The sequence below is a fragment of the Anas platyrhynchos genome, chromosome 29, assembly GCF_047663525.1.
Source record: "Anas platyrhynchos isolate ZD024472 breed Pekin duck chromosome 29, IASCAAS_PekinDuck_T2T, whole genome shotgun sequence".
Classification (NCBI taxonomy): Eukaryota; Metazoa; Chordata; class Aves; order Anseriformes; family Anatidae; genus Anas; species Anas platyrhynchos.
The window spans coordinates 315,600-336,468 of NC_092615.1; the positions used below are offsets into that span (position 1 = coordinate 315,600).

Consider the following 20,869-nt stretch of genomic DNA (forward strand, 5'->3'; position numbering starts at 1 on the left):
GGCTGCTTTTAATCATTACTTGAAGGCAACCCTCCAGGAGCCAGGACTGGACCATAACCCTGTGCTGGCACAAGGGAGCATCTCGTCACCCCACAGCCCCGTGGGGAGGGTCCTGCCCTGCCTTGGGGCCATCCTGGCCACCACGTCCAGCGCTGGGGACAAGCCTTGGGGGACAGGCCAGGGCTCTGAGCAGGCAGGGCTGATTTCCACTTCTCAGGGGACATGGCTGCAGCCTTTGTGATGGCAGAGCTGCTGGGTGAGTGTCCTGAGAGCACCCCCAGGGCCGTGCCGCTGCGGGACGTGTGCCCCGCACCGCTCCCATTGCCCCAGAACAGGAGCGGTGCGGGGGCGACTGGGAGGAGCGGTGCCAGCACCCCGCTCTGCCACTGCCCGCGATTTGCATAACTTTGCTGAGCCGTGCCTAATGAATCTCCTTACACCTCTGGCACCGCATTAGGGGAATCGACATAAAGCACTCCCCAGTCCATGAAGGATTAATTAGGAGAGGAGGACACGTGCACACACGGCCAAACACGCAAGCGGCAGTGCCGATCCCCGGCAGCACTGAGCCCAGGCCCGTGGCTGTCGCTGCGTCCCCGAATCCCCAGCAGTGGGCTCGGGGTGAGCGGGGCTGGCACCCTGCGACCCCCCGGGGAGGGCTGCAAGCGCCAAGCACACGGTGCCGAGGGCTGCGACCACGGGACACGGAGCGGGGCTGGGCGTGCTCAGGGACGGGTCTGCAGCCCCGCATGGCAGCGAGCCACGGGCACGAGGGGCACACGGCCGGGGGCTCCGGGCAGGGCTGGAGCCGTGCAAGGCCGGGGCGTGGGGCACGGGGCGTGGGGCAGGGTCAGTGTGTGGGGCACGGTGCTTGTGGGGCACGGGTGGTGTCAGACATGGTGCTTGTGGGGCACGGTGCATTGTACAAGCTGGGGGGCACCCGGAGGGGCGAGCCCTGCGGGACGCCGAGCCCCACCGGACGGGCAGCAGGGGCCGTGCCGGGAGCCGCCCCCGCTCCGCTTCCCCGGTGGGCGCAGGGGGAACGCGAGGCCGTCGCCCCCCGTCCTCCCTGCGGCCCCCACGCAAAATGGCGGCCGCCGGCGGTCACGGGGGGGGAGGCGGGGACACCTCCCGGCATGCCCCGCGGCCCCGCCCGACGCATCCCGTCGTGCCTCGCGCCGCCCCCTTTGCGGGTGCCGCGGCGTCACGGCCCCGGCGGGACGGCCCCGCCCCCTCGCCGCTGCCGGCCAATCGGCAGGCGGGCTGCGGGCCGAGCAGCCAATGGGGCGCGGGGGCGCGGCGCGTGGCAGCGGACGCCGGAAGCGCTCGGTGCCGCCATCGTGCGGGAGGCGGGGGCGCGGCCGCGGGGCGGGGCGGGGCGGGGCGGGGTGGGCGGGGCCTGCGGGCCGGGCCGGGCCGGGCCTCCCTCGGCCTCCGCCGCCCTCCGCCGCCAGCCCCGGGCCCGGAGCTTTCCCCCTCCCCCGCCGCCCCCGCGGGGCCCGGCCGGTCCCGCCGCAGGGAGGATGGGGCAGCCGCGGCGGCCGGGGAACGGCAGCGGCCCGGCGGCGCCATGACCGGCGAGAAGAAGAAGAAGAAGCGGCTCAACCGCAGCGTGCTGCTGGCCAAGAAGATCGTCATCCGCGACGGGGCCGGCGTGAGTGGCGGCGGCCGCGGCCGGGAGCGGGGCCGGGAGCGGGGCCGGGGCCGGGAGCGGGGCCGGGGGGCTCCCCGCCTGCCGCCGGGCCCCGGCGTGGCCCCGAGGCCGCCCCGCGCCGCCCGCCCGCGGCCGGGAGCCGGCGGGGCCGGTGCTCGGTAGCGCCCCGCGCAGGGCGAGCTGCCCCCGGCCCGCCTGGAGAGCCCCGGGCCTGCTCGGTGCGGGGGCAGCTGCCCGGCGGGGTGCGGCCGGGACCGGGACCGGGACCGGGCTGGGCTCGGTGCCTGCCTTCCCCCCCACAGCGCGGTCGGTGCCGTGCCAGAGGCGGGTGGAGCGGGGCGGGAGGGGGGAGGGGGGCGCCGCTGCCCTCCGCAGAGCGGTGGAGGAGCGAGGGGGTGACGGCCCCGTGCCTCATCACCGGCCCCGCGCCTCCCCCCGCTGGGGGTCGCCTCCTGCTGACGGCCGCCCCCGGGCAGGGAGCCCCCCGTGCCGGAGCTGCTGCCTCGTTTCGGAGGCAGCCGGTTCCGAGGCCGTTCTCACGGATCCCGTGCCCGGTGTCTCGGCACAGCGCCTTCCTTCCCTCGCGGCCTCCCCCGGGCTCCCCGTGTGGCGGCAGCGGGGGGGCTGTGGGCACCGGGGGGTTGGGCTGGGGGAGACGCTGCCCCTCACCTGCCAGGTTCCTGGAACTCCTGCCCCGGGTGCCCCTCAGCAGGGAGTGCAGGAGGTGAGGTAGGGGTAAAGGCGCAGGTTGGTCTGGCGCAGGGAGCGATTTCTGTATCGCCAGCACAGTGGAGGAGCGCCAGGTGGTTGTGAGCACGTTAATGGAAAAGCTCCTTCCCTGGGCCTGGAAGAAACGCCCCTGGATGTGAGGTTTGCGGTACCAGATCCAGGATCCATTTGGGTCTGGGATTTGTGCGGCTGATGGGAGTTTGTTTTTACCTCCTGGGTACCCTGCAAGTCACGGGGAGCTGTCTGAATTGCTGAGGTGGTTTCATCAGCAATGCATCAGGGCAAGGACGCGCCTCTCGCTGAGTTCAAACCATCGGGGCTAACACGAGGAGTTGGTTCCCTTCGAGCAGCACGCTGTGCTCCTGAACATCTGCTCTGTGCAGTTTCCCGATGTCATTCACATGCAACCGGGGGGCTTTCCTCCAGCTCCTTGTGAGCCAGGGACTGCAGGCGTGTTTGCACGGCCACAGGAACAGCCGAGGGGAGGACAAATGCTGCCCCAGAAGTGCTGTGAGACCCTTAAGGAATGAAAGTTAGGCAAGGCCTGAGGGGTTCTGTGTTGTTTTCGTTTGTTTTTTAACTGATCCGAGGGCTTTGCCTTTCCCACCGTGCCAGGCACCTCCTAAATGCCTGGAATCTCTGCAAGTGCTGCTTCAAAATAGGCGTGGTGGAGGGGTGGAAGGACGGTGGCTTCAGTCACCTTTAGGGAAAGCTCAATGGTGTCAAAGGCGCTAATTCTTAGGAGGGGTGGGGAGGAAGAAACAGAAACACAAAAGCAGTTGGCTTTTAGGAGAGGCAGGGACTGGTAGAGCCCAGGAGGGGGAGGCTGCAGCGGGCGTTTGTCTTGGCCGGTCGCGAATCACCTCGAGGATACCCGAGGTCAGAGCTGGCGTTCAGGTGCCCAGCCACACGTCTCGAGCCCCAGCCCAGGATGTGTGCGTTGTTTAACGATGAGCTTTGTTTTGCAGCGACAGGGGATCGGAGAGCCCAGCGTGTACCATGCCGTGGTGGTGATTTTCCTGGAGTTCTTTGCCTGGGGCTTGCTGACCACTCCGATGCTAACGGTGAGTGCGTCTCCGTGGGGGCACTGCTGACGTGAGACCACCTTGGGATGCCGAGGGTGGAGGTAGGGATGCAGGCACTGGGAGTTAGGAAGTACAGATCAAGGTGTAGTGGATTTTTTTTTCCTGTTGGAGTTACAGTTGTGTTTTTTTTCTTAATGGTTCTGAGTAATTCTATCCTTATTTCTTATTGCTTTACTCCAAGTTAAGCAGGAGTTTGACTTCTGAAAGCTTTTGGAGGATTTCAAGAAAGGAGGGCTGTCAAATCTGAAAAGCCTGAAATTACTAGAACTTGCTTGTAATGTACTGCTGTTTATCACATTTTTAGGTATTTCAAAAGCAAAAGTGCATGTGGGAGCTTAATGAAAGCAAGCTGAGCAAGGCGTTGACTTCTTAACCAAAGACTGTGCCCCGTGCCCTATGCTGGCACTCCGCATCCCCTGCCTCTGGTTTTTGTTGAACCACTGCCACAGCCTGGGCTGCTGAGCACAGAGCTGATTTCCCTGCAGTTCCCGACCATGTCAGGTTGTGCTCCCTTCGTGAGGTCCCATCAGTGACTGGCTCAGGACTTAACAGCTGTGGTTAGCAGCAGCAAAGGCAGCTCCGCAGTTGAGCACAAAGTTAGGCTTTGGTTAAGGAGCTGGAAACTTCCGAGTGGGCAACCTCAGGAAAACTGCTCAGCTTCCTGAATTTGTTTTGTGGTGGTGGTGTGGCAGCTCGTGCTCAAGTCTAATGCGCCATGCACGTTTTTGAGCTGACCTCTGATACCTGGGTAACTACAGAAAAGGAGTCTTTGCTTATGTGTAGAGGTGTGTAATGGTAGCTTAGTAGAAAATGCAAATCAGACAGGTGGTACAAAAGTGGGAGAGAAGAACAGAAAAGTTTTGTGGTCTCATGTAGTAAACAGTGGGAAATCAGATGGAACAGGGATGGAGAAAGGCATGTTTCCAACAAGCTTAGCTTTGCCCACGCATTCTGGTATACTTTACAGACCAGAGAGGTGAGGTAGAGCTCCACGTGGAGACGCAGCAGCGGGGCTCTCATAGGGTGCTCCCTGCTGTGCTCTTCCAGGCTTCTGGCTGTCAGGTGCCTGCAGAAGTGGGTCGGTACCGTGTACAAGTTGCCAGCTTGCTCTTTCTCTTTTTTTTTTTTTTTTTTTTTTTCTCACCCCTAGGTCTTACACCAGACTTTTCCTCAGCATACGTTCCTGATGAATGGCCTGATTCATGGAGTCAAGGTAAAAAATTTTCCTTCCACTCTTACAGGCACCTGTAATGAAGTCTAACCAGTGCCTGGGCTTGCATTTAGTCTGAGATGAGTGTGAGGAGGGACAAGTCATAATCCATGTCATTTGTTGATGTCAACTTGTGTTGACAGTGTGGATTGTTCACTGCCGATCCTAATGGAAAAGGAAGAGTTGATAGAGCAGGAAGATTGGGTAGCTCGTGTAGCTGATTGACAGCATTGTGTGCTGTTTGGTAGTGTGGGTCTGGGGCTGTAGCAGCTGTGTGTTTCAGCAGAAGGTATTCTAAATCAGCATGAGATCAACCTTGTAACCATACTGCAGAGAATCACAAAACAAAAAATCAATGGAATGTGAACTAAGCTGGCCTCGCTGGGCTCTCTCCGAGCAAAGCAGGAGTGTGCTGTGGTACAGCAGGTGGACACAGTGGTTTGAACGAGGCAGGCATTCCCAGAGCAGAATTCAAGGCAACCACATTGACCAGGTGGTAGCCACGTGTTCTGACTCAGGAGTATGGCAAGACAGGTTTCTGGGCACTGCTTCAGGCAGAAGGATCTCAAAAATGGCTTCAGAGAGGTTTCCTTGGAGGTGAGTTTGGCACGTAAAGGCTCTTCCCTGCCCGCTTCAGGTCTGAAAGACGTTGAAAGGCATTAAGCACAAATAAAATTGTTCAATGGCCTTGGCCAGGTCTGTCTTATCTCCAGCTATGAGAGAAAGCTTTCCCTAGAACCGTAGCAGATGTTAATGCGATGGAGCTGTGCCAGCATCTTTTTAGGTACTGGCAGGGTGACTCCCTGCTGCACGAGTGTGCATGGGAAGACCACAGCTGCAGGCTGAGCAGCTGCAGAGAGCGGGAAGTGATTGGGGTATTTAGCAGCATCTAGCTGATAGAGGATTTGTTTCCCATTAAAAGGATGCGAGCAGTTTAATGAACTGTTATGTTTTGGTAACGTTGCCTGCTTGTAGAAAATAGGAATGGATTGTCTCCTCTTATTTTTATCTCCAGATTAAATCTTCAAAAGCTCTTGCTGTCAACAATCGGAATTTGACTAGGGGGTTTCTCTCTGTCATTCTGTCTCTTTTTTTAGGGTTTGCTTTCTTTTCTAAGTGCCCCACTGATTGGTGCTCTCTCTGATGTCTGGGGCAGGAAATCCTTCCTCCTCCTCACTGTCTTCTTTACATGTGCGCCAATTCCCCTTATGAAGATCAGTCCATGGTGAGTTTGCTCTTGTTACAACCGAGAGGTTCTTAGAAGAAGAGAGAGCGTGAAGCTGGGTGATGGAGGATTTGCTGGTGTTGCATTTGGGGGTGAGCTGGCAGTGGCTGTCCGATGGAGAAGGAGCCTGGGCACGTCCCCGTTCCTCAGCCTGGAGAATGATTCACGTGCCCAGTTCCACCGGAGGGTTCAGTTTCAGGAGGAAGTCTTTCTTACCTCACCTGCTGTCTGTTCTCCTAAGGGGTGTGTTATGGCTATCAAGGAATGTTTCCTTCCTGTGCCGTGCCATAAAATAGGGGGAAAACAGGCCATAAAACTTCATAGGCTGCAAGACTGAAGCTCGGTGTTACTGAACCCTTTGTGATGCAATGAAATAGGATGGACAGAAGGAAGAATACGTGAGAGGCAGTAAATCAGCAGGTGTAGACTTCACCAAGTGTTTGGTCTCTAACTTTGCCTTGGTAACGTCTCTTTCAGGTGGTATTTTGCTGTCATTTCCATGTCTGGAGTCTTTGCTGTCACGTTTTCTGTGATTTTTGCCTACGTTGCTGATATCACACAGGAGCATGAGCGCAGCACGGCGTATGGCTTGGTAAGGAGCCAGAGAACGGGCTTGCCTCTCAAAGGAAATACTTGGGGCTTCATGGTTAGGAGCGGTATAAAACTAGGCTGGGATACTTACTGACAACAAGCCTGAGCACCGTATCTGCTGCAAGATGATAGGCACGTCACTGATAACACTGATAATACAGTCTCCCTGTTCTCATTTCTCTGTGACTGAGCACAGGGAGTGAGCTAATTCCTCCAAGATTTGAATCCTAGTCCTATCATTGCCTGGCCTTCAAACCACCCTGGTCTGTCAGCTTCTTTGCACCACAGAAGAGGTCAGGCTGTGATGCCAGCATGTGTACAAGCAGCCTGTGATCATGCCCTTCCTATGTTGAAAGTACTGGATATGAATTGTTAGGATAGTTTTAATTGCCCTTTGCTAGAACTTACCCTAGATTGCACCAAGAGAACGTGCCATCTTCCTGTGTGCAGGAGTCCCGGTCCACCTGGATTATCTCCATCAAAGATGTCAAAATTAACACCCTCGGGTTACTGTGGAGGAGAAAATAGGCTCTACTAGGAATAGGCTGTATTAATTTTTCGTGCTTCCAGGTGTCAGCCACATTTGCTGCTAGTCTGGTCACAAGCCCAGCCATCGGTGCATACCTTTCCCAAGCCTATGGTGATACCCTGGTGGTTGTGCTGGCTTCAGGTGTTGCTTTGCTGGATATTGGTTTCATCCTACTGGCTGTGCCAGAATCCCTGCCAGAAGAAATGCGCCCAGTCTCCTGGGGAGCTCCAATCTCTTGGGAACAAGCAGACCCATTTGCTGTAAGTAATCTTGCTGCTGATTTTCTCCACTCTGGTAATATTTATAGGTGCTTTAGTTCTGCTATTTCTCTCAAATGAAAGATGAATTCCACAGAAGGTGAAGGTAAACACTCTGTTGACAGAGTTAAAGTGACAGCAGACTGCACACATCTAAAGCTGTCTGGCAGCTTCTAACTGACCTTGTGTAGCTACAGAACATCTAAGAGCAGCTCCAGAAGTCTTGCAAAAATTCCTCATTCCAGGGTGTAGGTTGATGTAATTTTAATATCTGGTCTGGTGTGCTGTGACTGTGTTCACATATTCACCTGAGATGCCGGGCGATCTTTGCTGTTTATGAGCACGAGGTGTTTATGGGGGGCTCTTCTAAATGAGCAGGTCTGGTCTGGTTCAGGCGTTCACTTCTTGGATATAAGGTGGTAGCTTAAACACTTCTACTTTCTCTGTACCTGGAAAATAAGTAATGGTTTTAACTTTTTTTTCCTCCCCTTTTCTATAGTCCTTGAGGAAAGTGGGTCAGGATTCTACTGTGCTGCTCATCTGCATCACCGTCTTTCTCTCCTACCTTCCTGAAGCTGGCCAGTACTCCAGTTTTTTCCTGTACTTGCGACAGGTCAGTCTCTTGTGATAAGGGAAGGCTCCGAATGCAGAAACCTGGCCTAGAAATATTGTCTGAGCTGCATGTACACAAGAACCTAATCTTAGCAAATAGCTTGGTAAAGCTGAAACCATAATTAATAGTGACATGTTCCAGCTTTCCTAAAAAATGTGACCACTCTGTAGGCATTTTATTTCGGTGAGGTAATGGAACGTACGGTTGTTTAATGTTTAAGTGTCTGATAAGACGTGTCAATAAATGTTAGTGACATTGGTGGAGTGGCTTCCGTTGCATGGTACAAATGTCTTGCCTGAAAAGTCCCTTTTTGGCCCTTCTACAGGTCATTGGTTTTTCCTCTGAGACTGTGGCAGCCTTTATTGGTGTAGTTGGAATTCTCTCTATACTGGCTCAGGTGAGAAGCGATGTCTGTCTGTGCCCTAACAGTCTGGTTGTGAGAGTGTCCTAAGCTTCTGATAATGGGGGCAGGTGACTTCTCAAAATCCCTGTGGCCACTCAGACATCGTCAGTGCCACACGCAGGTACCTGTGGTCCCTCTGTTCTCGTCTTTTGGACGTAGCTCTTGTTGCTGAATAATGAACTGTGGTGAACTGTGAAGTGGCCCCGCATTGCTCTGTGAAACTCCATAGATTTTGCTCTGACTGCCATAAAAAGGACTGGGCTGGTTTCTATTAGAATGGAGGAGTGCCTGTGCGTGACAGATGGCAGCAAGAGTTCCCTGATTCCTGTCCTCTTGTCTTCCGGCATTGTCATCTCTCTGCACTTACTCTGAAAGCACCTGTCTTTCTCTTACTTCCAGACAGTAGTGTTGGGAATTCTCATGCGTTCGATAGGAAATAAAAACACCATCCTGCTGGGACTAGGATTCCAGATCCTGCAGCTTGCCTGGTATGGCTTCGGATCACAGCCTTGGTAAGCATTTGCCCGCGCTGGTTTACTGGCGTGTGCAGGTTTCTCCCTCGGTGCCAGGTCCCTGTCCCCCACCAGAGGGAGATGCTGCTCCGCCTGCGGTGCTGGTCTGCAGCTGCTGGTCGGGAGCCTGCCTCCTGACCGCGGCCTCTTTCTCTCCAAGGATGATGTGGGCAGCAGGGGCTGTGGCTGCCATGTCCAGCATCACCTTCCCGGCCATCAGCGCCATGGTGTCCAGGAATGCAGACCCTGACCAACAGGGTAAGTACCTGATGATTTGTCTGATGGGCAAGCTCATCCAGCAGCACTTCAGATCACAAGTGTTCTACTTGGCATCGGTGGTGGCGGGGCGGGCAGCAGTGTTTGTGCCAGCTGCAGACTCTCTCTTTTTACTCGGTGGCAATGACACTGCCTGGTGCTTGGCCGTAGCTGGTGCTTTGGGAGGGAGTTCTTGAATAATGCATGCAGATGTTCAGGGTCGCCTGGCAGGGGTAGAGAGGAGACTGCTGTTTGATCATTCACCTGCTTCCATTTTGACCCTGAGCCCTCCGCCCTGGCTGCGTTAAACTCCAACTCAGCTTGAAGTTCTGCTGATGTGCCCTCCTCGTTCGATTTATTGTAGAAAGTGACAAGCACAGCATTACTTGTTTTTTGTGAAACCTGGTATTGTGCTAATCTAATTGCCGGCTCACCGCTTCATCTGTAGAGTGTGTGACAATCTAGACCTGAATGTTTGGTACTGTCTTTAAGTAAGCAAGCATCCTTAAATAAAATAAGTATCCTCAGAAAGCTGGAGGCAAATCTGTTTTTTCCTCACTCTGTCCCCAGGTGTAGTGCAGGGGATGATCACTGGAATTCGGGGTCTGTGTAATGGCCTGGGGCCAGCTCTCTATGGCTTTGTCTTCTATCTCTTCCACGTTGAGTTGAATGAAATGGCTGAGGTGGAAACTTTGGGTAAGGCCTCCAAACCTAACATGGCCAACCCGACGGATGAGGTAACCGCTTCGGCTTTCATTCGTTTTGTTGGGCTGCTTCTGTCCTTGCTCTAAGCGTTAACCATTTCTCTGTTTTGCCCTACAGAGCAGCATTATCCCGGGGCCTCCCTTCCTGTTTGGGGCCTGTTCTGTCCTCCTGTCGCTCCTGGTGGCCTTGTTCATCCCGGAACACAACCTTGCACTGAGATCAGGCAGCCACAAGAAACACAGTAACGGCGCCCAGACCCATGCCCACAGCCCACAGGCTGGAGGCTCGGATGGCAAGGAGCCCCTGCTGGAGGACAGCAGCGTATGAGGTTGGGAGGGAAGGACCTGGCTTGCGTCTCAACTCCAGATCGAGGATGGACTTAGCCGGTTGGGGCCTGGGGAGAGAGGGTGGGAGGCGAGAAGAAACGAGGTAACAGACTGTACCACTAACAGCTCATGTGAAGGGAAAGGGTTTCCCTTCAAGCCAAATACACCCAGCTGGTGCAAAAATGGAATTGTATCATCTGGGGCGGATGGAAAGGGGAGATACGGAACTGCTCCGCATGAAGGGATAGCTGTTCAAAGCAAACCTGCCCTTGTTGTGAACACTGAACTTCACGGTGTGACCTGCCAAATCCTCAGCTCGCCAGTGAAAAATTAAGGAGCTAGCATTGTCTTTGTTCTAATGTGAACTAACTCATGTGCCAGCCAGAATAAAACAAGGCATCTGTTACATGCCCCCATCCCCTTATGTAACTGGTACTTGCTGCTGATCCCATCACAGCTGAGCTGGCCAACCTCAGCACGGGAGAGGCTGGGAAGCTGTTCCGCAGTGTGAGCAGCCCATGCTCCGGTAATACACCAGTAACAACTGTGCGTGTGTGGAGGAAGATTGCACAGCCAACAGCTGCAAGTAGGTCCTCGCTCCTTCGGCATGTGTTGAATTTGCCCGTTCTGGTCCAAGCGATGCTTAGACAAGAATTTGGTTTTGTTCTTAATTCCCAAGACGGAAGGGGCAGATGATAGCGAATTTTATGAATTACAAATGCTTAGATGGTCAACAACATTTGTATTTCTGGTTGGCGGGTTTGCTTGGCTTGGTTTTTGTTACGGTGACGTAACATTTGTCTGTCTCTACCTCCAGAGGTGGTAGGTAGAAGGATTTTTTGGAAACCTTTTTGTGGAACTGGAAAATAGTTCTTGGAAAGGTTGGAGGAACAAGCAAACTCTGCTAAGCACTTTGTTAAAGCGTGGCTTCCTGAGAGAAACGTCAGAGAGGTAGCTGTTGAGCACTTTTTATGAAGCATGTTGATTTTTTTTTTTTTTTTTTCCCCAGACTCTTGCCATCTTGATATTAAATAATGAGTGTGGTTTGTTTTTCTTGGTCCAAAAGAGCCTGTTGATGATTGCAATTGGTTTGAACTTGCAGGTTTGGATTCCACGTAGCATTTCTGAGCCTGCTCTGAAGGCTTTCATTTTGTTGAAAGATGAAGTTGCAACCTCTGCTGCAGGGTTCAGCTCAGCTTAGAAAGAGCAGCAGATACTTGAACTTGAGTGCTATGGAAGGAGCTAAGGCAAACGTGCAGGGAAACTTTGGTTGTTTATAGATACAGAGATACTGAAGTGGGCAGAAAACAGTTGTTCTCATTTGAGTGAGATCAGAGGTAATGGCATTGAGCAGTCAGTGGGGAAGTAAAGGCCAAACTGGGAACACTTAAGAAATTAGTTGCTAAGGGAATTGAGGGTACAGTGGCCAAAAATAGTCCTGTCTCGTCATGGGATCTGTGTAACAGCTGCCAAGTTCTCTGGTGGCGATCGATCCTCTGTAGGTTCAGGACAGGTAATTTAAAGGAGGAAGGCCAGAAGGGAGCCCTGACTTCATGTCTCGGTTCTTTGCAAATGGGTGATCGTGGCTGGTGCTGCGCCTGTGCAGCGCTGACCACAGATGCCATTTGCCTCTGGGTTTAATGAAGAATGTCAGCTGGACAACCCTGAAGATCTCGGTGCCCTGAGAGCAGGCACGAGCGTGGGGAGCAGCGCTGTCAGTTCCCTTCTGCTGGGCTGCCTGCCCCAGGAACGTGCAGGGGACACGAGCCCCGGGGTGTTTTCAGCTTCTGACCTCTTCCATGAGCTGTCAGAGGGAGCCCGTTACTGCCGGCCCTGGACAGATGGAGACCTGCAATTTTTGTGTATGTCCCTTAAAAGCCTGTCAGATACTCACAGTGTAGAATCCCTGCTTGCATAGACTGGGCTGAATTAATAGCGTATCGTCTGCGTACCAATTGTCTGGACCAGTTGGTCACCGGAGGCAGACGTTCAGGTGAAGTCATTCCTGTTTTGTTTATCACTAAGCGTGGCTGGTACCCAGATCCTGCAGTCAGAGCGGTGAGAGCAGGTTATGTCCGAGCAGCTCCCTCGGACACCGAGGGTTTGCTTACGTGGATCCACTTCCAGGGCTGGAGAACAGAGCTAGCAGAAGGTCTCAGTGCGTGCTGGGTGCTCCAGTGTTCAGCTCGGTGTGGTGATGCCCCTCATCTCCAGACCCACCTGGGATGGGCTGCACTGCGTGTGCGCAGCTCACTCCCAAAGAATGCCCAGTCACATGAGCTGGGCAACAACCCCACCTCTACTGCTCACAGAAATAGCTTTGTTAGGCTGCAGTATCACCGAGTAAATCTGGCGATTCATTTATTTGCACTGCATTAAAATGAACTGAAGTAGTTTTGTCCCTCACATGCAAACGAAGTGGAATGAGACTGAATCGTTACCTCACGCGCACTGAGGCACTCAGCTTCACGGGTACAATATAGCAGAACGTTACAAAAAAGACGAGCGTAATTTATATATTATAAAGTATATAGATATATATTTTTAAAAGTCCTTTCCTTTATTTAATAGTTTATCGAGACAGATGCGTTTCTAATCTCATTCCCTTTGGCACCACTGCTGCTGCCGGCAGCGCCTCGGCTCCCGTTCCCTTCGGGCAGCAGAACGGAGCGGGCGAGCTCCACTCCTTGGTCCTCTGTCACCACGAGATATCGGAGTTCCCAGCGGTGCTGACATCCTCAGCACGTGAGTAGCTGGCCTGAGGTGCTCTGGGACGCTTCTTCAGCCCCCAAACCTGGGGCCAGAAGATGCTGCAGGTCCCCGAGGCGTCTCTCAGCTGCAGGCTGCCTGCTGGAGAGGCTCCACCACCGAGGTCTCTTCACCTGCCTCTGCAGCACAGGAGCGCCGCAGGGACTGTCCCGTAGTGCCAGGTAGCGGGGTGGAGGTGAGCTGAGCACCTGCCCTTTGCTGGGGCAGCACGGGGCCGGCTCACATGGGGGAAGCTGTGTCCTGAGCGCCCCGAGCCCGTGGTGCTGAGCACCTGCGCTGGAGGTGGGGCTGCCCGTGGCAGCGGGGCTGCTTGCCCTCCCCAGAGATGTCACTTGCGTGGGCGCTGTGAGTGGGCAGGGATTTGTTTCCATGTTTCTGGAGTTCCTTTCCCTTGGTTTGGTGGGGGCCCCGTAGCCCCCCGCGACTCCACTCCCTGTTAGGAGCAGGGACGTGACGCAGGGACGTGAGCCACCCTTCGGCCTTGTGAGTGAGAGGAGGGCTCGGGCCAGGCTGCGGCAGAGCTGAAGTTACTGGACCCGAATGAAGAATCTCTAATTCTGAAGGGCTGGTAATTCCACAGCGTTGCGTGGGGAGACTGGAACACGTGTACAGAGCACTCAGCATTGCCAAGTTTTGTTACTTTATATGAAAATGCAACTTTTTTAAAAGCCTTTTCTGAAAATCCCTTTGATCTGCGGTGTGATGCCTGAGCCTGGCTGTTCAGCGGCAGCACCCGACTGGCTGCAGGGAGCTGTAATTCAGGTCAGTAACAGCAATGCCCCAAACACAAGGCAAAAACGGGCTTAATTGCCCTTTGTCTGCAGCAGCACAGCTAATGGCAGCAGCTCAAGGGAGTTTAAAAATTGATCTTGTTGCATTAAACAAACAACGCACTAAACCACTGCTTTCCCTACTGCCGTTACTTTTGCAAATTAGTAACTTTTTACTTGTTTTTATTCTTTTCTTTGCACTTGAATGGCTGCTAACGTTTTATCATCTCTATAAAGTGGGGGCATGTGGCAAGCCCGTGTTCACCTAAGAATGGCTCTCTCTGAAGTTTGTTTACGATCACGTGCGTTTCTGTATCTTTTTTAAGCTAACAATGAAATGTGTTTATTTTAGTTCAAATTGTGTTTAGAACTGGCTAATCTCTCCCTCGGATGGATTATTTATTAAACTGCTTCTTTCCTGTTGTGTTGAAGCTCTCTGTTCTGATCAGTTTCCCCCGCCGGTGTTACCAGATGCCTTTTTGAGTCAGCCTCGTGCTTCTGAGCAGGACTTGTCTCAGCCCCCGGGGCTGTGCCGAAGGGATGGCTGCAAGCGCCTGCACCCGCGGCCGTGTCGCTCTCATCTCTCCTCAGTGGGCACAACTTGTCCAGTTATTTTCACCAATTTCTTATAGATATTCTGGAAAAAAAGTACTTGCAATCAATTCAAATTCACCCCGATGCTAGCGCAGCTCTCCGGATCTTCCTTAGAGCACGAGAACCACGCTGTCCTCACGGCTCTCCCTGCCTTGGTGCCCCAGACCAGGCGCTCTGAGCCATGGCCCCGCTGCTCATCTCGCCGTGGGTGTGAGCAAAACCCAGGAGTTCTCCAGGCAGCACGTGCAGGCAATATTTGCAGTGCAGGGCCCCCTTTGGGATGTGGAGGGGGGAGGAAAATGCTCCACAAGTGCAGTCGGGGCTGGGGCTGGCGGCTTGGGCAGGCAGGGGCTTGCTCTCAGGTTTGGGTGAGCCCCAAGGGCTGCTGCAGCCCCGTGCTCAGCCTCCATCCCTCGCTCCTGCCCTGAGCCGTTATCGGGGAGCGCCCCCGGACCCAGGTGGGGGCTGCAGCATGCAGTTATTAGCATCCCAGACCCCATTGTCTTCATTTCCAGGCAGGCTTAATTTAGATCTTATCTTCCTCATTTAAGGGGTGGTGGTTTATTTATTTTTTTACAGTGCTTGAGGACGGTGCTGCTGTGAACAATGTCACAAGAAGGATGAGCAGATCCAGTCAGACCTTGGATGGGATGTGCTGCTGGATGGCCGATATCCTGTAATGAGCTGGAAATGCAATTAATCTGCTGTAAAATGTAGTGCCTTTTGTATTTGTTTCCTCTGTGCTTTTGAGCTTATTGTAGTTTTTTTTTTTCCTACCTTTATGGGGGGGGGCAGACCTCAGCTTGACACAGCATCAGTGCACTGGAGGAAAAAGGAAGGCGTGCATAGTGCAAGTACAGCCTAGAATTCAGAACAGCTTTTTCTGTTTTCTCTCTTATCTCTTCTTCTTTTTTTTCCTTGTATCGGGTGTTGGTGAGTGCTGGTGCTGACGGCTCGGCGGCGCGGTGGTATCCTGTGCTGGGGGCCAGCGCCCGTCCCGCTGCCGTCGCTCCGTCGCTCTGCCGAGCTGTTTTGAAGTTTGTTTCCTGAAAAACGCCTCCAGGACGAGTCTCACCGAGCGAGAGTCCTCCCGGCTGTCAGGAAGGCGTGTGCTCAGCATCCAGGAGGAAAGTTTGAGCAGTTTCTTGAAAGTCATCGTTCCCTTTGCGCTGACCCTAAAGGTTTCCTGTTTCTTGGAAGTCCCAAAGTGCCTCAGCCTGCTCTGCCCGCCCGGTGTCTGTAACTCGCAGATCTCGCTCTCTTCTTTTGCCTTTTCTGGGGGGAGGCAGCTTTGTTCTCAACAGATGAAAAGCGTCACTCGTGTGCGCTTCCAGCCTGGGGAAAAAATCCCTCGAGTCCCGCAGAAGGGGGGAGCCCCTTCCTTCCTCCAGCACCCACCCTGTCCCTGCCCGGCAGCTCCCGGCCCCGCTGCCCCCCTGCCCGTGGCTCCGAGCACTTCGCAAGTCCTGCGGCTCTGGTGGGCCGCTGTGCTCATGGGGTTGTGCAGGCCTGGCCCTTCCCTCCCCGGCTGCCTGCTGCAGCCCTTGCCACCCTCTGTTCCTCTTCACCTCCTGGAGAAGTTTCCTTTCTCTCTTGCTCTCGAGCACCAAAGAGCATCTTCCTGGGCAGCAGAAATGCCTGGAAATAACCACAGCAGCATCCCCGGGGCTCTGGGGAAAAAGGATGAGGAGGTGGTTTCCCAGCGTGGGCGCTGCCTGGGGCACTCACTCATCCTTTGTGCTGCTGGGCGAGGGGTGCCCAAAGGGACGACTCCCCCACGGTCTGGGGGGAGCGTGGGCGAGGGCAGTGAGCACCCACGGCTCCCCCAGGGCCGGGCAATGGCAGGGGCCACAGGTGGCTGAGGGGATGTGGGTTTAGGACACGGAGGGCCCAGCGAGGTGCCTTAACACACCCAAACCTTGTGCTGGTGGCTCTGGGCTGCGAGGGCAGGAGTGAGGAGACTCCAGCACCGCTGTGGGTGTCCCTGCAGCACCCCCGGCATCGCTGCTGGGAAGAGCCCGGCTGGCGCGAGGAGCAGCCCTGCCCAGGGCTCGCCCCACTGAGGGGACCCAGGGTCAGAGGCCCCCATCTGTGGACCACGGCAGCTGCTGGAAGCTCTGGGAAGTGGCTCTGTTAACACAGGATGGAAGGAACAAAACCCCAGAGCCATTAATCACTGTGGCTTCAGCTGAATGTGCATATTCTGGTGGCAGCTGTTTACAGAGCACTTCCCCTGCCAGTGGGAGGCCTCCAGAACACGCCCGCTGGTTAATTGCCTCGGTCCCAAAAGGACGAGTGGCGTGCCCCGTGCCTGGAGCCACTTCTCAGGAGTGTTCCCACAGGGGAAGCGGCGGGTTCCCGTGGTTCCCGCACAGACTTTCCACCCCCTGCAAGGGGAGGTGTGGGGGGAGCGGGGGCATGCCCCCCTTTGGCACCTTCCCCAGCCGCCAGCCTGGTGGGATGGGATGGGCCCAGCTGGGCCCGACTCTGCCCGAGGAGCTGGGTAAGGACGAGGAGGCGATGCCAGGCCTGCCCTGGGAGCAAGGAGAGCTGCCGAGGGTGGGTAACGCCAAGCCAACATCCACATGAAAACACTTCTTCCTTCTGACCCATAAAACCATCTTTCCCACGGACACCTACTTTTGTCCCTAAAAACAACAACTGGGAATAAATGCTGAGTGCAGCCCCTTGGGCTGGGTGCCTCTTCTCCACGCCCGGGGGCTGCGCCTTCACAAGTTCACATCTCGGCCCCGAGCGCGGCGTTGGCTCCGTGTTTGGGACCGAGGGGCTGAGACGGGCTCTGGGGGACAAGCGGCTCTCTGAGCTCAGCAGGGCCCTGCTGGCCCCAGGCAGCGCAGGGTTGGTTTGGGGCTGTGGGGGCAGTGGAAAGCCAAGCACCCTGTGTCACCCCGCTCACCTGGCTGGCCCCCGGGCGATTTATTTCAGCTCCTGTTCCTGCCTGGAGCACCCCTGGGTGTCTGGGGTGAGCTGGGGCGGGAAGGCAGCCTGTCCTCCCCCTGCATGCAGCCTCTCGGCACAGAAGGAATCAAATCCCCGTGTTCTGGGGGGTTCCTGCTTGCTGGAACATGGGGCACCTGGTGGCACCCGGGCAGCCCGCACCGCGGCCAGATGGGGTGCGGGGAGAGCCGGGCAAGGGCCAGGTCCGGGTGAGTCTCAGGGCACCGCCGCCTGCCTGAAGCTGCCGGGGGGTGCGATGCAGCAGGAGCCCCACAGGTCTCCTGGGCAAGGGGCTGCAGAGCTGGGTGGGAGCTGAACTTTGAACAAAACGAGAAACCCCCTCTGGAAATACCCCGCTGGCGGGAAGGCCGGGGGCGGTTCTTGCAGGGCTTTAAGAAGGGCTGGGGACGGGGCTGGCAGCCAGAAGGGGACAGCCCCAGCCGGCAGCACTTGCTCCCCGACGAGAGGGAAGGAAGGAAAACCTCGGCTTGCTGCTGCCCGGCCCCGCGGGCGATGGAAGCGGTTCCTCTCCTCCTCCTCAGCGCACTGTGGGGCTGCAGCGGTGAGTGCCCGGGAGCCGTGCCGGTCCCTCGCCTGCTGGCCCAGGGCTCTGCTCCATGTGCCACCAGCAGAGCTCCTCTCCTTGCTCCTCACCCCTGCACCCAGAGCTGTGGTGCCCGTGGCTGCTGTGTGTGTGACGGTGTGGTTCTGCTCCTCTGTGCTGCCAGGGGAGCAGCAGCGCTCCCTGGATGAAAACTGAGGCGAGAAGGGGTGCCAGGGCTCATCACAAAACGGCTGGCAGGTCTCGGTGGTGGAGTCTGACCTGGCTGCGATGCCTGCGCTGTGGTGCCCTGGCTGGCTCCTGCTGCAGGAGCGTTGGCTGTGATGAGCCGCCCCTACGAGCTGTGCCCCCCACAGCCATGGGAAGGGCATTGGGTGGTGCCCGAGTGCGACTGTTCAGCAAACAGGGAGCCAAAACTGTGTCTGCTTCGCTTTCTGTGTCTGTTCCCCTTGCTAACGCCCCACGGTTCCTCTTCCTTCTCCCAGGACGACCGCTCGCCGAGATGGTGGTGGAGCCACGGGAGCCGCTGGTGCGGTACGGGGACGCGGTGCAGCTGAACTGCTCGCTGCCCTGCACGGGCGCCATGGTGCAGTGGAAGGGGCTGGACACCAACCTGGGCAGCATCGACTTCTTCCCCACCCACAGCGTCCTGCACATCAACAGCGCCGAGGTGGCCACGGAAGGCACCAAGATCTGCCAGGGCACCTGCGGCGAGGAGCACTACCAGAAATCCGTCAACCTGAAGGTTTACTGTAAGCACCCCTACCCCTTCCCCCAGCACCCCCCCTGCACTGCCCTGAACTCCCCAGGGCCGTGGGAAGCGGGGCCGAGGGTCACTTTTTGCGCTCCCCGCGGTGGTTCCCCTCGCAGCCCTCCCGGACACGCTGCAGCTCGATGCTCAGCCACCTGCCCTGGTGCCGGGTCAGCCCGCCACGCTGCGCTGCTCGGCCCGGCGCGTGTACCCCCTCATGGGGCTGGAGGTCACCTGGTACCGGGGGGACCAAGAGCTGCAGAGGGATGACCCTGATGCAACGGAGACCGATGAGGAGCTGTTCGACATCGAGGCCACGCTGCGGGTAGCGGGGGAGGACGTGGTGGAGGGCGTGCTGTTCAGGTGCAAGCTGACACTGACTGTCAGGACGGAGACCTTCACCCGCGAGGCGTCGGTGGCTGTGAGCACAGGGGGTGAGTGCCGGGGCTGGAGCTGGGGGCCCTGCAGTGCCCTGTCTGCTGGAGCCCACCCCCACCGACAGGCACTGCTTGAAAGCACTGCAGGAGGGTGACAGCACTCCTTGCCGTGCTGCACTGCCGGTCCCCCGGCCCCGCTGCTGTGCTGGAGGCGCCGCTCTGCTGCTGCTCCCTGCCCAAGGGTGCTGTGCTCGGGGGGGGAGGCGGCCAGGGCAGGCGGAGGGGGCATCGCCACGGGGATAACGCGAGGGATGGGCACTGCCGCGGCTCTAAGGCTGCCCGGGACCCTCTGTGTTCGCAGCTGTGGCAGAGCAGCCGGCGGCCGCGGTCACCTCCACAGAGAGCCCCCGCACCACAACAACCACGATGGGGAGCCTCAGCACCACCAGGCCTGTGCCCACCACGGCGCTGTCCCCAGAGCCGGGTGACCCCACACGTGATCCCACCTCAGCCCTGACCACTGCATCGCAGGAGCCCAAGACCACCTCAGAGCAGGCTGCTGCTACTGAACCCCCCCCAGAGGAGCGCTCCACTCCTCAGGCCCCCGTGGTGGGCAGCCCCTCCGCACGTCCGGCCACTGCCACGGTTCCCAGCTCCAGCCCCACGAGCCCCCCAGCCGGGGGCCTGGCCGAGGCAGAGGGCACGGCTGCGGGTGGCACCAGCCGGGGCTCCCACGCAGTGGGGATGGGGACAGCACCCGCCTGCAGCCTGCGGATCTGGTCGCTGCCTCCCAACGGGACGCGGGGCAGGGCCCTGAGCATCGGGTGCCACGCGCAGTGTGCTCACAATGCCACCGTCCGCTGGCTGCGCACCCCCGTGGCCCTGTCGCAGTACCGGGAGGAGGTGGCGGGCAGCGGCTCCACGCTGCAGCTGGACCACGCTGAGCCCCGGCACCAGGGTCACTACCAGTGCATCCTGCAGGGCCACCACTCCCAGGCGGTCAGCCTGCAGCTGGTGGTCTCGGACGGTGAGTGCGGCTCCGCGGCCCCTGCATTGCCCCCCACGCACATCCCCCTGCGCTGGGGCTTTGGGGCATTACACTCAGCCCCGGGTGCCTGCGTCTACCCGTCCTCCTTGTGCCTTTGCAGATGTGTTCAGCGCTGACCCTGCCATAGCCATGGGGACAACGATGTCACTCCTGGGACTGATAGTGACCGGCATCGTATCTCGTCGCCTGTGGAAGCGATTCAAGTCGCAGTATGAACTGTCCTAAGAGCGGGGACTGCCTGTCACTGCCCCATCACTGCACCAGTCCCTGCTGTCGTCCTGCCCGCTGCGGGGCTCTCCCGGCGGCAGGAAGCCGAGCTCCGACGGAGCCGGGCAGCCCGGCCCCAGCAATGGGACCGCAGGAGCTGGTGGGGTGCAGGGTGCTGCCCTGAGACCCCACAATGAGCAGCCCCGGGCCCGGGGGGAGCTGCCCCTGCACCTCTCTGAGTACGGCCGCCCCTGCGCTCCCTCGCCCCAGGCAGGCCCTGGAGGCCGGCAGGGGAGCAGGGCCGGGACCTGGGACCTGCGAGCGGCTGCCGCTCCTCGGGGGCCTCCCTGCGCCCAGCGGTGCCCGCAGTACCAACGGGGCTGCGATGCACGAGGCGGTGGCGTCCCCACAGCCCCGCGGCTCCAGCCGAGCCCCGACGGGGCGGTGAGAGGAGGTGGCCGGGGCCAGGAGGGACCCGGGGAGCTCGGCCGGGGCCACCACAGGCCCAGCACCGCCGCGGGTGGCAGCGGCTCCACACGGCCGGCGGGCGCTGGGCGTCAGAGAAGGGCACCGCACGGTGCCAAATAAAGGCTGCGTTGGGTGCTCTGGGCTCACTGGGCTGTGTTTGGGTTCATTTGGGTGTTCACTTTGGTGCGTTTGGGCTTATTGGGATGCTTTTGGGTTTGTTTGGTTTTATTTGGATTTATTTGGATGTGTTTGGGTCTATTTGGTTTTATTC

At 57.4% G+C, this 20,869-nt stretch overlaps 2 protein-coding genes across 4 annotated transcripts; both read left to right on the forward strand.

Moving 5' to 3' along the window:
* The first annotated feature begins 1,384 nt into the window (after window positions 1-1,384).
* Window positions 1,385-10,502, forward strand: LOC101801206 (hippocampus abundant transcript 1 protein). Its single transcript, XM_027472533.3, has 12 exons — window positions 1,385-1,654; window positions 3,352-3,447; window positions 4,619-4,681; window positions 5,776-5,903; window positions 6,381-6,495; window positions 7,065-7,283; window positions 7,780-7,893; window positions 8,219-8,290; window positions 8,696-8,808; window positions 8,969-9,066; window positions 9,634-9,800; window positions 9,886-10,502. The coding sequence occupies exons 1-12, from the start codon at window positions 1,571-1,573 to the stop codon at window positions 10,093-10,095; spliced, it is 1,479 nt and encodes a 492-aa protein (XP_027328334.1). The 5' UTR covers window positions 1,385-1,570; the 3' UTR covers window positions 10,096-10,502.
* Window positions 10,503-10,541: 39 nt separating this feature from the next.
* On the forward strand, window positions 10,542-20,740 carry MADCAM1 (mucosal vascular addressin cell adhesion molecule 1). 3 transcript variants are annotated; one of them, XM_072029194.1, is made up of 6 exons: window positions 10,542-10,680; window positions 14,807-14,903; window positions 18,233-18,499; window positions 18,618-18,932; window positions 19,237-19,902; window positions 20,024-20,740. In XM_072029194.1, the coding sequence occupies exons 3-6, from the start codon at window positions 18,250-18,252 to the stop codon at window positions 20,146-20,148; spliced, it is 1,356 nt and encodes a 451-aa protein (XP_071885295.1). In that variant the 5' UTR covers window positions 10,542-10,680; window positions 14,807-14,903; window positions 18,233-18,249; the 3' UTR covers window positions 20,149-20,740. The 3 variants fall into 3 exon arrangements, with proteins under 3 accessions (XP_071885295.1, XP_071885296.1, XP_027328331.3); XM_072029195.1 differs by lacking the exon at window positions 14,807-14,903 and having other exon boundaries at window positions 10,546-10,680; XM_027472530.3 differs by lacking the exons at window positions 10,542-10,680; window positions 14,807-14,903 and adding an exon at window positions 14,929-17,747.
* Window positions 20,741-20,869: the final 129 nt, after the last annotated feature.